Source organism: Peromyscus maniculatus, chromosome 13 (assembly GCF_049852395.1).
Source record: "Peromyscus maniculatus bairdii isolate BWxNUB_F1_BW_parent chromosome 13, HU_Pman_BW_mat_3.1, whole genome shotgun sequence".
NCBI lineage: Eukaryota > Metazoa > Chordata > Mammalia > Rodentia > Cricetidae > Peromyscus > Peromyscus maniculatus.
The window spans coordinates 55378421-55395816 of record NC_134864.1 but is presented as its reverse complement, the minus strand read 5'-3'; the positions used below and the strand labels follow the sequence as shown (position 1 = coordinate 55395816).

At 45.9% G+C, this 17396-nt stretch overlaps 1 protein-coding gene across 2 annotated transcripts in view; it reads left to right on the top strand.

Moving 5' to 3' along the window:
• Window positions 1-509: 509 nt before the first annotated feature.
• Casp8 (caspase 8) overlaps window positions 510-17396 on the top strand; it is a 31338-nt gene continuing 14451 nt past the window's right edge. Inside the window, exons 1-3 of one of the 2 annotated variants that reach the window (XM_006975044.4) lie at window positions 510-649; window positions 10127-10234; window positions 10422-10754. In XM_006975044.4, coding sequence (XP_006975106.1) covers window positions 10450-10754 — 305 coding nt within the window. In that variant the 5' untranslated portion in view covers window positions 510-649; window positions 10127-10234; window positions 10422-10449. Of the gene's footprint in view, window positions 650-2932; window positions 3110-10126; window positions 10235-10421; window positions 10755-17396 lie in introns of those variants that run through there. The other variant, XM_015993954.3, reaches the window with a different exon arrangement.

Here is a 17396-nt window from a genome sequence, read left to right as displayed (position 1 = left end):
CCCCGCTCCTCCACGCGGCCCCCCGCCCCCTGCCCCTCCCCGTCCCCCCCCCCCCGCTCCTCCACGCGGCCCCCCGCCCCCTGCCCCTTCCCGTCCACCCCGCTCCTCCACGCGGCCACCCGCCCCCTGCCCCTCCCCGTCCCCCGGCCCCCCCCCCCGCTCCCCTCCCGCCCCTCCCCGTGGGGCCGCGCCCCCCCCAGCCCCTGTTCGTGCCCCGCGCGCCCCCGCTGAGGGCGGGAGTCTGCCGAGGGCCCTGGATTGCGTCACCTAACCTGGGGTGATCAGGTTATAAAGCCCGGCTTCTTGCACTCGCTCGGAAACGGTGGCCGGGCCTCGTGGGAACAGGAAGTGCGAGCACTCCTGGGGACAGCCGGGCTCCGAAAGCTAGCGGCGGCCTGCTGCGGGCGTCGCAGACCTTCTTCCCGGAGCTGTGGCCGATCAACCCCGGAGCTGTGGCCGGTCATCCCCGGAGCTGTGGCCGATCAGCCCCCGAGCTGTGGCCGGTGATCCTCGGAGCTGTGGCCGGTCATCCCCCGAGCTGTGGCCGGTCATCCCCCGAGCTGTGGCCGGTCATCCCCCGAGCTGTGGCCGATCAGCCCCGGAGCTGTGGCCCGCGAGTCCCGGAGCTGTGGCCGGCGAGCAGGGACAGGTCAGTGCCGCACAGCGGTCTCGTTCCACTCCCCGTGGCTGCTGCTTCCGTGGCGATCTCTCGTGGCACTTCCAGAAACACAGCCACTGAAGGGCCGCCCGCGCCGGCGGGACCCTGAGCACCTCTCCAGGAAACTTCATTCAACTTTAGTTACTTTCTTTTCAATTCGGCTCCGGAGCTGGGCTAATCATTCGGAGTCCTCTAGCCTCTGCTGCGTGTCCTTCCGCGGCTTATGTGCTCCCCCCCCCCAACTCTTAAGACACCCCCCAACCCTAATACCCCCCGATTCTCTCTCCCCTCCCCCAATCTCTGTGTCTCTACCTCTCTCTTCCTCCCCCATTCCTTGAACCTTTTTTTTTTTTCCCGGTTTTTCGAGACAGGGTTTCTCTGTATAACTTTGCGCCTTTCCTGGAACTCGCTTTGGAGACCTGGCTGGCCTTGAACTCACTGAGATCCACCTGCCTCTGCCTGGGATTATAGGCGTGCGCCACCACCGCCCAGCTCCTTGAACTTTTAAACTTCTGATTTTCCTTCTTCCATCAACTCTGCACTTAAAACAAAACATTACACACACACAGAGACATACACATGACCTGAGGCCAGTAATGTCTCAGTATGCCTTAAGCAGTGACTGGCTTTAAGTAGGTGTTGGTAATTATCACAGTCATATTTCTATTTCTTTTCTTTTTTTTTTTTTTTAAGATTTTATTTATCATGTACACAGTGTTCTGTGTGTATGCTTGAACACCAGAAGAAAGCACCAGATCTCATTATAGATGGTTGTGAGCCACCATGTGGGTGCTGGAAATTGAACTCAGGACCTCTGGAAGAGCAGCCAGTGCTCTTAATCTCTGAGCCATCTCTCCAGCCCATTTTTCTATTTCTTACTTTTCTTTTTTCTTTCTTTCTTTTCTCTCTTTTTTTACAGGGAGCCCTCTATGGTCCTTCTGCTTGGTTAGGTCTCAGCTTCTTTCTTTAAAACATAATTTATTTCTGTTTTTATTTTATGTATATGAGTGTTTTGCCTGCATATATGTAGGTGCACCCGGTGTGTGTGTGTGTGGGGGGGGAACAGGACGGGATGGGAGGGGGCACAGATCCCCTGGAGTTACAGTTTAAGCCACCATGTGGGTACCGGGAACCGAACATAGATACTCTGCAAGTGTAGTGAGTGAGTGTTCATAAACTTCAGGGCCATCTCTCCGCCCCAACAAATCTTTTTTTTTTTTATAAATAGAGTAGTGATCAAATTAGGATGATTAACACTCTTCTTTCTTTCTTTCTTTCTTTCTTTCTTTCTTTCTTTCTTTCTTTCTTTCTTTCTTTCTTTCTTTCTTTTTCTTTCTTTCTTTTTCTATTTATTTATTTTCAAGGCAGGGTTTCTCTGTGTAGTTTTGGAGCCTGTCCTGGATCTCGCTCTGTAGACCAGGCTGGCCTCGAACTCACAGAGATCCGCCGGATTAAAGGTGTGTGCACCACCACCCGGCAACACTCTCATTTCTTACAAATCCTATGTAATAGACAAAAGAACTCGTATATGGGCACACCTGAAAATATCTGAACTAATTCACAGCAGGGAATTTATGTATTTGTTCATTGGAACCAACCCAACCATTAAAAACAGAGGAATGGATGAGGAAGATGTAGCATTGTATACACACACACACACACACACACACACACACACACACACACACGGAAACTTTCAGTCACAAAGAACAGAGTATTTAACTGCTTCTTTGGGTATTTAAAATACTGCATAAAAAATAAAACCCACACGCCTATTAAAGGATTAACCCAGCACTTGAAGAGGCAGAGGCAGGTGAGTCTCTGAATTTGAGGCCAGCCTGGTCTATAGAGCGAGTTCCAGGGCAGCCAGGGCTACACAGAGAAACCCTGTCTCCAAAAACCAAAACCAATAACAATAAAACAAAAACAAACAAACAAAAAAACCCAAAACAGTTACATCATTTGCAGGAAAATGGACAAAAAACCCTGAGATAATCCTATTAAGCCCAGCGAGCCAATCTCAGAAAGACAAATGCCCTTTGCTGTTATCCTTGGTGGTTCCTAGATGTTATCGAGTCACGTAGACTCACTCACTCCTGTGCCGTGAAAGTGGAAGTGAAACTGTCTCGAGACCGGGCGACAGGGGAGGCGCATAACACGCTCAGCAGGCAGTGGATACATGTGTGGCACTTTGGACAGGCTCCCCTTAGGCTTGTCATTTGAGTACGCGAGGCCAGCCTCTTCCTCCCGCCTTCTGTCTCCCGCCTGTGCCCCAGAGCAGGAAGTACAGACGCGTACAAGTGGCAGCTCTGTACAAGTGGCAGCTCTCGGATGCCCTCTGCCTGTCCCCGGCCCAGAGAAGAGGCTTGGGAGCCGGGTGCCCTCGCCCGCCCGCCCGCCCGCCGTGGTCCGCTCCTCCATGTGAAGACCTCGGGGTCGGTTTCTGATCAGGTCAGCTGGGCTGTTAAGTGGAGGGGGAAGGATCTCGATTCTAGAACTTTCTAGGCTTCTGAGTGTGGGATCTGGAGACCACATGGCTGTAGCGGGATTCAGGGTTTGAATACTGAAAGGGAAGCCGGGAGCTTTATCTGTGTGGGTAGTCGCCCTCTGCGACCCCCCCACCCGATCCCTTAGATGGATGTCTGTTTGAAAAACCCCCACCTCCTTGAACAGAAGCTACAATTTAAATTTCAACTGACCTGGCTGCTCCATCTCCGGATCCACTTACCCCCATGGCCCCCAAACTGCACATCTTCTGATACGCACATGCACACCCCCAAACACAGTCTTAGCGATTTGAATATGTACGAAATCTGTAGTCCTGGGGATTGAATCCAGGGCCTTACACATGCTAGGCACGCACTCTACCACCCGGCTACCTCTCCAGCCTATCATTTCTATTTAAAAAAAAAAGAAAGAAAGAAAGAAAGAAAGAAAGAAAGAAAGAAAGAAAGAAAGAAAGAAAGAAAGAAAGAAAGAAAGAAAGAAAGAAAGAAACAGGACCGTCTAGAGAATGAAGGAATAAGGAAGCACAGATTAAAAACTCAGAAATCTGCCCCGGCGGCGGCGAGGTTAGGCGTCTTTACAAGCGAAGTTATGAGTTCTGTTCAATTAGGAGATGGTGCGGGCGGCTGTACTTTTACGGAGGTTTGAATAATGCCTTTCCTGGGGGTGTTTCCTACCACCTGCCTGCCTGCCGAGGCTTGTGGATTGTGTGTGTGTGTGGGGGGGGGGGCGGCGTTAGGATCTGGGGAGTTAGTTAGTTAGAGCCTAGTTAGAGCCTGGTTCTGGGAGCTGGCTTGCCCGGCGGCGCAGGCGGCACTAAGTTAGGACTTGGCCTGGGAGAGGCTTTGGATGGCGCGTAAACTCTCATCCCTGGAAAGTTCCAGCAAGTTTCATGTTACGCCCCCGCCGCATCTCATAGGTAGTTCTCTAAATCACGGGAGGAGCGAGATGGGGCTGATGATTATTCAAGGAAGGATTGTGATCAGATGCAGTCACCTGGCAAGAGAGGCTGTGGGGGAGCCCGGGTGAGCTCTCACGGGTGGGTGCTTGTTCCTCAATAGTGGGCCGGCCACACGCTTCCGTTTCATGGGCAGCTTTTCCTTTTTCCTGGTTTTTTTTTTTTTGTTTGTTTGTTTGTTTTTTAGCTTTTAATATTTCTGGAAAAATCGATTATTTCAAAATATGGTGATTTGTCTTTCTCTGTTGCATCCAATAGTAATTAGAATAAAATAGCGTATCTTTTATGAGTTATGTGTGTGTGTGTGTGTGTGTGTGTGTGTGTGTGTGTGTGTGTGTGTTTTCTTCATGTGCTGTCTATCATGGGTCTTTGCTGGCCTGAAACTCACCAAGCAGCTCAGTTGGCTGGTGTTACAAGAATTTCACCTTTTTTTTTTTTTTTTTTTTGGTTTTTCGAGACAGGGTTTCTCTGTGTAGTACTGGCTGTCCTGGATCTCGCTCTGTAGACCAGGCTGGCCTCGAACTCACAGAGATCCACCTGGCTCTGCCTCCCGAGTGCTGGGACTAAAGGCGTGCGCCACCACCGCCCGGCAAATTCCACATTTTTGGCGTGTGTCTGTTGAAGTCCTTGGATGACATGTGAATCTGAGCCCAGGTCTGACCAGGTGATCTAGGTTGTGACTTACAGCAGTAAAATGAAGACTGTGGTATCAGCTTCTTCAGAGGCTTCTAGTAAGATGGGTTAAGAGAAACGTCTTGGGCTGCTGTGGCCGCTCCTGAACACGTATATGCCACAACGCAGACGGTGACTTACATTGAAATATTGTAGGTCAGACATAAATATTAAATGCTCGTTTTAAAATTGTGCGTGTGTTGTAGGTGTGGGTCCGAGGTCTCAGGGGCACCTGTTGAGATGTGCGCGTTCTTGTGCTAGAGAACAAAGAATCGGACCATGGATTGTGATTTTTTTTTTTTTTTTTAAGTTAAGTGTATGAAAAAAGAGAAAGGCCCTGCTGCGGGAGGAAGTAGCCTTCAGTGTCCGAGGGGTGGGGCCATCTCCGCTCAGAGAGCCAGGGGCTTTTCTGGCACATGCTCTGTTCTGTAACATGGAGCCCTGGTGGGGAACGGTTTCTGATCTTTTTGCCGACCGGCTGCTTCTATATGTTAATCCTGATGCCTCTTTCTCCCGTACTCTCTGGCCATACTTGGATTATTTTTTGCAAAAAATTTTACTTACTAAAGAAAATATTTTTTTTTTTTGTTTTAGATGGCCTTTGGGTTTTCTTTTCTATTATTTTTTTTATTTTTATCACTGTAAGATCATTTACACATTTAAAATTTTTTTATTTTATTTTTGTGAGGTGGTAACTTGGCTCAGCTACTAAGGTGGCTGGGTGAGCAAGCCTGGCGATCTGAGTTTGATCCCCGGAACCATGTAAAAGGTGCAGCGAGAGACTACAACATTGTCTTCTGACCCCGACAAGTGCATGTCGGCCATGCGTGTGTGCGAACATATGGTGATTTTTAAAGGGTCAACTCTTCGATCCATTTGCAAGGATTTCAGTTAGGATCCATTCCTCCGTCCCTCCCTCTGTCCCTCCTTTCAAGTTTGAGCAATTGTTCTAAAACAGTGTCTTTAGCCAACCGAACCGAGCTAGTGGGTACTCAGGAACTTTAGACCAACATCTGTGGAGCCTGCATGGGACTGGACGAGGCCCTCTGCATACAGGATACAGTTGTGTAGCTTGATCTGCTTACGGGGCCCCTGGCAGTAGGATCAGGATCCATCCCTGGTGTGTGGGCTGGCTTTTTGGAGCCCACTACCTATGGTGGGACACCTTGCACAGCCTTGGTGCAGGGGGAGAGACTTGGACTTGCCTTTACTGAATTCACCAGGCTCTGCTGACTCCCCATGGGAGGCCTTACCTTTTCAGAGGAGGGAATGGGGGGTGGGTTGGTGGGGGAGGCTGGAGGAGGGAAGAGAGGGGATCTGTGGTTGGTATGTAAAATGAATTTAAAAATTCTTAAAAAAAAAAAAAGAAAGAAAGAAAAAAAACTCAGTCAAGTTTATTGTCATTCTTCTTGGGAGTTGTTTCTGCTTTGGGGGGAGTCTGCAGAGACTGTTCTTGTCGTCGCTTTTGTGACTACTGTGTGTCTGGAAAGAGAAGGGTGTGTGCGGCTAGACTCTACCCCTGTTCTGTCTATTCACTCTTCGGGTTTCTCTGAGACATGTGTGAGTCGGGGGGGGGGGGGGAGGGGGGGGGAAGGCGAGTTTCCAGTTCTCTTAAGACCTTGGCTTCCAATACTTTGTGTTCTTTTAAGAGCATTCAGGTGCTGGTTCCTGGCCTGAGAGGCACTTCCTGCCCTGTCCTGGACTTCCCAGAAGTCCATTTCCTTAACATATAACCATACAGCCTTTAACACGTGAACACACCCAGTCCTTACTTATTTTCATTTTCGTATTCTCTCTCCTTCTTCCTCTCTTCCCCTCCCCTTCCTTTTTTCTAAGGCAGAATCTCATGCTATAGAAGTTATAATAGTTAAGGATACCCTGGAATTTACCAGGCTCCCCACATGGCCTCAAACTATGGTAATTCTCCTGCCTCAGCCTCTTGTAACTGAACTGTATGGGTAAGCCACCATGCTTGGCTTCCAAGACAGCACTTTCATTTACAAAAATAATTTTACAAAAAATAATATCTGCATGTATTACCCTGAACACCTATAGAAAAGAAGGGCAAACTCCTGTTCTCCTTCCTGCACCCCCAAGCCCTGGTCCTTCAGGCCACACACTTCATCATGAGTCTGGTGTGTCTGCTTGAGAACGTCCCTGATTTTACCTTTCCTTTTTACACACTATCTCTGAAATATCTACTGCATTGCTTTGAATATCATTAAAAAGCAGGTGTATGACTTTTTTGTTTTATTGTAATGTGTTTTTCACTGTAATCAACACATCTTGGGTGCTATTTCAGAAAATGGAATGTAGTGCTAAGTGCTGCGAGCACATTAGAGTGCCCCAAGTTGTTCCAGGCTAGCCAGCCTGCCCTAAGAGTGCACTGGGTTGTATGCTTAGTTGAACACATGCGTTTCTATAGAGAGGGAATTCTTTTTTTTTTTTTTTGGTTTTTCGAGACAGGGTTTCTCTGTGTAGCTTTGTGCCTTTCCTGGGACTCACTTGGTAGCCCAGGCTGGCCTCAAACTCACAGAGATCCGCCTGGCTCTGCCTCCCGAGTGCTGGGATTAAAGGCATGCGCCACCACTGCCAGGCCAAGAGAGGGAATTCTTTTCTCTGTGTGTGTATGTATGTGATGTATGTGTGTGTGTGTGGTGTGCGCACGCGCGCATGACTGGAGATGCCTGCAGACGTCAGAAGAAAGTGTGTCAGATCCCTGGAGCTCGAGTTAGTGGTGGTTGTGAGCCACCTGATGTGGGTGCTGGGACGTGAAGTCACTTTTGTGAGAGCTCCAAGTGCTCTGAACTGCTGAGCTCTCTCTCTAGCTCCAGCAGGGAATTCTTATTTAAGGAATGGGATTATTCGATTGTTCCCTCATGTGCCCAGCAGTTCTTGTTGGTTGTGCTTTGAACATGTGACTGTTAAGTGCTGGCCGGGTTTAAAATGCTTTTCTTTAAACACACACCACCACCACGACCACCACCACCACCACCACCACCAACAACAACTGAAGCATGACATAGAACAAAGTGACTCCATGCCACCTCCTCCTCCTCTTCCTCCTTCTTCAAATAAAATTTTATTTTATGATATGGGTGGTTTTGTTTGTTTTTGTTTTGCTTTTTTGCCTGCATGCATGTCTGTGCACCACATGCCTGCCTGGTGCCCACAGAGGCCAGAAGAGGAAGTCAGATCCTCTGAAACTGGAGTTACAGTTGTGAGCAGCCATGTGGGGGCTGGGATCCATACTCCAGTCTTCTGAAAGAGCAGCCAGTGTTCATAACCACTGAGCCATCTCTCCAGCCCTTCAAAATGCCTTTCTTAGGTAAAAGAATTTTCATGGTAATTGGTGGATTTTGCAGTGAAAGAGCCAGGGTCCGAAAACTTTGGGAATTAAATAGAAAGCGAATTATTTTCAAGATGTCGATCGTGTTTTCTAAATCAAGAAAACCCGTTGAAACACGTTTCACTAATCTTGAGCTCAAAAAAGACAAAGGAAGTTTTGCTTCGTAATTACAAGTGTAACAGTCTCTTAGGAAAAGAATGAGAGAGGGCCTGCCAGATGGCTCGGCGGGTTATAAAGCGATTGCTGTGCAAGGCTGCTAACCAGAGCTCTGTCCCCCTGAACCCCGCGGAAAGGCGGAAGGAGAGACTACGTCCCACAGCCTTGTTCTCTCACCCTCACACACTGGCTTTGGCACACACGTGCCTATACTCACACCACACAAATACACAATAATCATGGATTCAGTTTAACTTTAAAAATAATAATAATAATAATCAGGGATCTGTAGAAGATGAAGAAAGTGTCTGAGTGTGGTGTTATTCAAACAATGGATATGTCGATGTACGCACCATGGCACACATCTTGAATCCCAGCACTTGAAAGGCCAAGGCAGGAAGCCTGGCCTGGTGCACAGTGAATTCCAGGACAAGTTGAAGTACATAATGAGATCTCCCTCCCTCCCTCCGTCTGTCTTTCGTTCATTCATTCTTTTTTTTTTTTTTTTTTTTTTTTTTTTTTTTTTTTTGAGGCAGGGTTTCTCTGTGTAGCCCTGGTTGTCCTAGAACTCACTCTAGGACCAGGCTGGCCTTGAACTCAGTGATCAGCCTGCCTCTGCCACTGAGTGCTGGGATGAAAGGCCTGCGCCACCACTGCCTACAAAGGGACCTGTTTCAAAAAGTGAAAACATCTTGGGGATAGGGAGAAACCTGGGGCTAAGGAAGTTCCCAGGAATCCCCAAGGATGACCCCAGCTTAGACTACTAGCAATAATGGAGAGGGTGCCTGGTGGCTTAGCCCAGTAATCATAGAGCCTTCGTCCAGTAACTGATGGAAGCAGATGCAGAGATCCACAGCCAAGCACCAGGCCGAGAGCTCCAGGAGTCCAGTCGAAGAGAGGGAAGAGGGATTATATGGACAATGGGGAGGAGTCAAGCTTATGATGGGGAAACCTACAGAGACAACCAAACCAAGCTAGTGGGAACTCATGAACTCTAGACCAACAGCTGTGGAGCCTGCATGGGACTGGATGAGGCCCTCTGCATACAGGAGACAGTTGTGTAGCTTGATCTGCTTAAGGGGCCCCTGGCAGTAGGATCAGGATCCATCCCTGGTGTGCGGGCTGGCTTTTTGGAGCCTGTTACCTATGGGACACCTTGCACAGACTTGATGCAGGGGGAGAGACTTGGACTTGCCTTTACTGAATTCACCAGGCTCTGTTGACTTCCCATGGGAAGGCATACCTTTTCAGAGGAGGGAATGGGGAGTGGGTTGTGGGGAAAGGCTGGGGGGGGGGGGCGCAGGAGAAGGGAAGAGAAGGGGATCTGTGATTGGTATGTAAAATGAATAAAAATTTTCTTAATAAAAAAGTGAAAACAAAGAAAGGCAATGATAGAGACTGTTGTTTTTAGTAAGTCCCACGGTGTCTACATGAAATGAACCAAGAAACATAAAAATGTGCTGCGTAGAACATTATTGTTCATTATCAGTATCAAGGGAATAAAAACCAACAATGGCTGTACCTATTTACGTATAAAGTCTGATTTTAGTTTTTTAAACCCTGTGTCCTTGTGTGTGAATGTGTGAGTGGAATATGATTGCAATAATGTGACCATATTTTAACTTACTATATTTTGAATTTTTATACACAGAATTCAACAGTTTCTAGACCCAGGGAGGGGAAAGGCACTTCTGAAAGGAAAAACTATAAGTCTTTTGGGCTATTAAAAAAGAAGAAGAAGAAGAAGAAAATTATTCTAATGTGAGAATAAAAAAAACCCATACTTATTATTATCTATGTGTTTGTTTGTTTTGATGTTTTGAGACAGATTCTTGCTATATAAACCTAACTACCCTGGGGCTGCTATGTGGACCAAGTAAACTTTGAACTTGTGGCAATCCCCCTGCTTCCGAATCTTCAGTGCTGGCCTTATAGGGTGAGTGACCATACCCAGCTAAAAATACTTTTATTTTGACATCAGCTTAGTGATGGAAGGTACTGTCTCCATTTCTCCCCTCTGAAATGTCTGGAACATAGTAGATGCAGTTAGTATTTGACAATAAACAAGCTCGTAGCGGGCACCTCCCTTCCTCCCTTGATCACGGTATCATCTGTCAACCTAGGGCACCCCTCTCCTACCTCTTGAAAGGAATGGATTTCAGCAGCTGCCTTTACGAAATTGCTGAACACCTGGGCAGGGATGAACTGGCCGCCCTCAAGTTCCTGTGTTTGGACCACATCCCGCAGAGGAAGCAGGAGCCCATCGAGGATGCCCTGATGCTATTTCAGGGACTGCAGGAAAGGGGGCTGTTGGAGGAAGGCAATCTGTCCTTCCTGAAGGAGCTGCTTTTCCTCATCAATCGGCTGGACCTGCTGGCCAAAGTCCTAAACACCAGCAAGGAGGAGATGGTGAGGGAGCTGCGGGTTCTAGACAGAGCCCAGGTTTCTCCCTACAGGTGGGTAGAAATGCTGTGGGGGGGGGGGGGCAGGGAGCTGGGAAGCATGGGCTGAAAGGACTCTGGGTGCTGTTGCTGGGGTCCACATTGTGAAGCGACTCGTGAGACTCTGGGATAAATATATGATTCAGAGAAAAATACTAAATCTGTAAAATCATTTTTTTTTTAATGCAGTATGGCACAGGAAGGGAGTACTGGGGAGGAGAAAGGATTTGGCTTCGGAAGGATGAGGCGGGCAGATGTGTGTGTGTGGATATGATCAAAGCCCTATGTGTATTCGTTTCTTTCCTGTGGCTGTGGTAAAATATCATGACCAGAATTAATTTATAGAAGAGTATAGTTGGTCTTTCTCATCAGACCTTTTTTTGGACCACCAGCCCCCAATCATGACATGGAGACTTATTAATTGTAAAAGCTTAGCCTTTAGCTTAGGCTTGTTCCCTACTAGCTCTTACAACTTAAATTAATAACCTGTTTCTATTACTCTATGTTCTGCCATTTTTTTTAAGCTCTCCATTCTGTACGTTTGACTTCTTCCTGCTCTTTATTAAACTAATCAGGTGCCTTAGGCAGGGGAGGCAAAACATAGACACATCTTCAAGTAGTGTAAAGAAGTATACTGCAACATTTCCCTTTTTTGTCTAAATAAAAAGGAAAGGTTTTAACTCTTAACACAGTAAAGAACAATTACAGTCAGAACAATTACCAAGTAAGGATTATATTCACAGTATCCAGTCCATTTGTATTTGGCAAATTTGGAGAAAACCCTCTATTATTTATCCTATCTTGATGAATACAAAGTTTTTACCTAAACCACTTATGATCATAACTTGTATTACCAGCCTAAAAATATCCTTTTAGACCTTAAAACATTTTCTTAAATAAACAACTTAAGCTTTTATGTCTCTCAACCTTTATAAACTTTACATCTTTTTGTAAGTTTCTCTTTTGAATTTGGTAACAAAGAAAGCCATAAAACTCTATCTAGTCTTCAACCCCACCAGAGACCTGAGAAGGATAAAACATTACCTGGGTAAACAGGAAGTGTGGAGCAAACAACTTAACAAAACTATAGAAATGACAGAGACATCTGACTGCCTGGATAGTCACCCAAGGTTCCTTTGTGCCGCGCCTGCATGGCAATTGGGCCCGAAACCTGGCGAGGGAAGTCGGGATGAACACAGCACACACCAGTCAAGTTGCAAGCATCAGGACCCTTTTATTCTTTCTTCCCCATCATTTTTTTTTTTTTTTTTTTTTTTTGGTTTTTCGAGACAGGGTTTCTCTGTGTAGCTTTGTGCCTTTCCTGGAACTCACTTGGTAGCCCAGGCTGGCCTCGAACTCACAGAGATCCTCCTGGCTCTGCCTCCCGAGTGCTGGGATTAAAGGTGTGCGCCACCACCGCCCGGCTCTTTCTTCCCCATCTTATATACCCTTTCAGGAGGAAACAAACAGAATTGTTTGTCAAGCACCCAGGGTCAAGGAATGGTCAGCATGCCCCAGGAAGCCACAGTTGCCAAACCACGAGATATACCAAACAGTAAAACATCCCCAGAACAGCCTGACCTCAGGGCACTCAGAACAGGGGAGGTAGGGGCAATCTTAGAGGGTCATAGCTATTCTGATCCCAACACCGTGGCCGTGTTGGGGCCTCCATCTTCAGCCTACAGGCCTAGAATATCTGACAGACTTTTCTGTGAAGCAGGAATTTTTGAAGGACTGTCCTACCTTGTCTTGGCAAAGTTCAGCAGTCACTTTCTTTTGTGCCTTGCTTGTCCAATTTGGACAGCATACTGTCAGCAGTTGAGGCAAAGGCAGTTTCTTGCCCAGTGACTAACTTTACCATAAATGAAAGCAAACTCCACATGGAGTTTCTTTGATGCCCATCATCTTCTCTGAAGTAGACTGGTGCTGCCAGGAGCAGGTATATCTCACTGTCATGAAAAGCCTTATGTTATTAAAACATCTTAAATGCCGTATTCTGTAGGTCTCTGAAGTGTTTGAAGATCATCTGTCTATCTAAAATATATCTGTTGGACCTTGAAATTAAACCTAACATGACAAGTTTGATTGTTATAGATGGCTAACTACTAACCTGTATTTCTTAATAATCCTAAATAATTTATAATAATAGCTTTCAAATACTAGAACTTTACATTACATTTTAAAATGAGCTGCATAGGTACAATATCTTACAGCATGTTGAAACAAAAATAACCTTAAATTTGTATCAATATATAAACACACCTTAAACAAGAGTAGAAGCATATATAAATTGTTATAACAAAATAACCTTAAATTTGTATCAATATACAAAAATCCATAGCAATGTAAAATATTTGAGATGAATAGTTTTTTTTTTAGGCTAAAAGTAGATTAATCTACCCTTTTTTTTTTTTTTTTTTTCTTTTTGGTTTTTTGAGACAGGGTTTCTCTGTGTAGCTTTGCGCCTTTCCTGGAGCTCACTTGGTAGCCCAGGCTGGCCTCGAACTCACAAAGATCCGCCTGCCTCTGCCTCCCGAGTGCTGGGATTAAAGGCGTGCGCCACCACCGCCCGGCCCCAAAAATCTACCCTTTTATCCTATCATTCCTATATCTCCCCTCTTTTTCTTTTCAGAAAGAGATCCCTGAATCTAACCTCCTTTGCTTAGTTTTTTCCCTGACCATGATCAATAACAACGTGCAACTAAACCCTCTAAACAAGGACAAATATCCATAACCCATCAAATAACCAAAAACCACCTACCACCTCTTGGGAATGTAGGTGTCGTGTTCTTAAAATTACTTCCTGTTGTCAGGGGGTGATGGCATCTTTAGGGGATCCTGAGAAAATTGGGATGATGGTCAAGTCCTGGGAGAGCTAGCTGTTGTCCAGTCTTGGTGTGATGGGAATGTGCAGGGCTTATCTGAAGTCCTGGTTGGAGTCGTCTGTGAGGTTGGACCATCTCAGCTAGCAGCTTTGAAGTTGTTATGAATGGAGATTTTTGAGGAAACTATTAACAGAAGCAATCTGAGAGGCTGGATCACTTGGGCTACTTGTCTTCATTGGTGGCTGGTCATTTTTTATTTTTTTCTGAAAACATACAAACCTGTAAAGGTTATATATATATATAACATACATATATATATATATATATCTGCATTAACATAAGTATGGAATGTGTGGTGTGCCCAAATCAGCTAAAGATGATTCTGTGTTCTGTGTTTGAGCAGATGAAAGACATCTGTCAACTTTGTAAGTCCTTTTGAATTACATAACCAAACTGTAATATAAATCACCATCCATGCTATATGAAAGGATGGCAGGTAATAATAAGTCACAAGGACTCTGTAGCTAAAATTTATCATGTCTCATCCAGTCTCAGAGCTGTACCCATATATACGGACCAGCACATACATCATCTGTCTTGTAGTTTTTCTTGGTTTCTTCCTTTATGTCTATAGTCAAGATTTTCAGGAGGTCTCCCTCGGTCAAATCTGACCTTTATTAATTTTGAAGAAATCCATAGCTTTTCATTTTCTGTGGAAACAAAGGCATAACCTCTCTCTCAACATAACACATTTCCTGACTTCCATTCTGAAGTAAAAACATCTTTAAAATATATAGGCTGGTTCAGTTTAGCAGTTTCCATAATCTGATGTCTCTTAGCAGCTGTTGGTTTTTGCTCATTAGTATTTAAAAAAGTTAAAGTTAACAAAGTGTTATATGGGGTCCAAATGTTCCTGTGTTAGAGTATTTCCCATCCTTATATGGCTAATTCTTTTTATGTTACTTGACTCTTTCTTTAAAGACTTTATTATTTTTAAGCTATTTTATTTTTTTCTATGACTGTCTATACCCATTTTCTTTTCTTTAGCACCTAATCAGAGGTTGTCTCAGCCTCGATTTGGCCCTGTGTGTGTGTGTGTGTGTGTGTGTGTGTGTGTGTGTGTGTGTGAAGTTTCTGGACCTGCACTGTGGTAGTTGTCTCTGTCTAGTCTCCCATTCTATCTTGTAGATCACCATTCAAGTGCTCAGCTGCAGAGCACGCCTCTTAAAGGAGCCGCGCCTCTATATGCCGCAAGCACCGGGACCGCATGGGGGACCTGCCATTCCTGGCACGCTGTCTGGCTCTGTGTTCAGAACCTTTTCTCCGCTTTCTTAGGATTTACGGGCCATGCGTTGGGCATCAGATATAGTTGGTCTTTGTTGTCAGACCCTTTTTTGGACCCCCAACCCACAAATAATAACACAGATACTTATTATTAATTATGAAAGCTTGGCTCTTGGCTTAGGCGTGTTCCCAATTAGCTCTTAAATAACTTGAAATCTGTCCCTATTAATTTACATTCTGTCACTTTGGCTTTTTAACCTCTCCGCCATTCTGTATCTCCTATTTCCTCCATGTCTGGCTGGCATCCCCTGCAAGCCTAGATTCATGCAAACCCCCTAGCTGTTGGCCATTTAGCTCTTTATTAAACCAATCGGGTGCCTGAGGCAGGTAAGGGAAAACACAGACACATCTTCACACAATGTAAACAGATCCCACAACTGAAGAGTGTATTTTTTATTATAGTTCCAGGAGGCAAATAATAGCATAGCCCCAAGCTGGCACTGGGCAGGACCAGGAAGCTTAGAACTCACATCTCCCTTGCACACAGGAAACAGGAAGTGTGACCTGCAAGTGAGGCAAGGTTATAAACCCCCAAAGCTTGTCCTTACTGATGTACTTCCTCCTGCAAGGCTCTACACTCTACAAGTTCCGCTGCCTCTCCAGACAAGGGACCAAGTGTACACGAGCCTGTGAAGGATACTTCTCATTCAAACCACATGCCAATACCCACAATTCCGTCTGTTACAATGTATTACATTAGATGCAAAATCATGTATCCATGTGTGACTACTTACAAAGTTATTAAGTTTACCAGGGGAAAGGACAACTAGGTGGCATTCTAAGAGCGCCTCAGTCTACTTCAAGAAAGGAACCACCCCAGACTGCCCCTGGGCTGGGCAAGGGGAGGGGAAATGGAGAACTCTGGAGGTGTGCTCACTTTCGGCCATATTTTCTCACCTGCTGAAATCAGCCATGAATACTTGATCTCCTTACCTGTGCCTCCTGGTAAATTCTTTTCCTCAGGGACATAAGAACCGGGACTGCTACCCTGGTTTAATAAGAAGGCAGAGTCACCCGTCCTCTGGAAGGGCAGCCAGTGCTTTTAACCTCTGAGCCAGCTCTCCAGCCCCGTAACATTTTTATTTGAGCCTGGCAGTGGCTTTCCTCGTCAGCACTCCTGGTTTGTCAGTAACCTTGGCATGGGAAAGCCTCACAGGCAGCGTTGGCAGCCACACTTTCCTTGTTATAAGGCTTCCTACTTCAGACTTGCCTGTTCCAATATTGACACTGGGTGTGTTATTTTCCTAGGGCCGTCGTAATAAAGCATCACAAACTGAGTGTTTAAAACATTAACTTAGCCCCATGTGGTGGCACACACCTTTAATCCCAGCACTTGGGAAACAGAGGTAGTCAGATGGATCTCTGAATTTGAGGCCAGCCTGGTCTACGGAGCGAGTTCTAGGATAGCCAGGGCTACACAGAGAAACCCTGTCTTTAAAAAAAAAAAAAAAAAGTCAGAAATCTGGCTGCTAACAGGATTGGCTTATGTTTAGAGATCTGAGGAGGCTTCAGACCTCCGGTTCCTGTCTTACAGATGTTCTCTCTAAGCTGCTGGTCTCGATGTTTCCTTTTTCTTATTAGGATACCAGACATTGGGTTGGCCCCACCCTCATCCATTATGATATTAATTAGGCCACTTCCTCACAGTGTAGCAGTACAGTGACTTCTGAGGGGACTAATGGACATGAGTCAACCAGGAATGCTGTATTGGTCGGGCTTACTAGAATTGTGAATTTTATAAGAAGTTTATTTATTAAGGCACCTATTCATCATAAGAAATGATGGCCCCAGAACTAGGAAAGTCAGGGGTGTATGTGTGTGTGTCCTCAACTTCTGCCACGTTCTTGGGCTCTTAAAGGTTCCTGCCCTGTGAACTAGGCTGAGGCCACAATGCCAGACAGTGTTCATCACCCTCTTAGTGCAATATCTTAAGTCCCCGGACCAGGACAGGAACTGTCGAAGACCTAACCTCTTTGATCACACACAGAAGGGTCAGCAAAGGGTCACCACTGACCAGGAGAATAAAAAACACACATGTGAGGTGACGTAACCACCATAAGGAAACTCAAAGTGGTTTGTTTTCAGATTAAAACGTCTGCCTCTACAGTGTCTGGGAAACTATTCCAATTTGTTACTAATAATGTTAATGAAGCCTGTGGGTCTCAATAAAGAGGCAGATAAAGGGACTGTTGTGTGATACAACTTTTCTGGGGGAGACACAGCACACACACACTCGTCTGCTCACCCTAGATAGGGAACAGATCAAAATATGGATACCACCAAAGTCCAACTTGGTGAACCAATAGTTTCATTGGGGTGACTTACAGGAATGTGGGTGGGGTTTTACTCACAGGAACATGGGTGGGGCATTACTTAGGTGAGGGGTTACTTACAGGAGCAGAAATGATTCAAAGACAACTGCATCACCAAAGCCCACCCCAGCATGGGTGACAGCTCACACAGCTGGGAACCTGGAGCACACTGCACA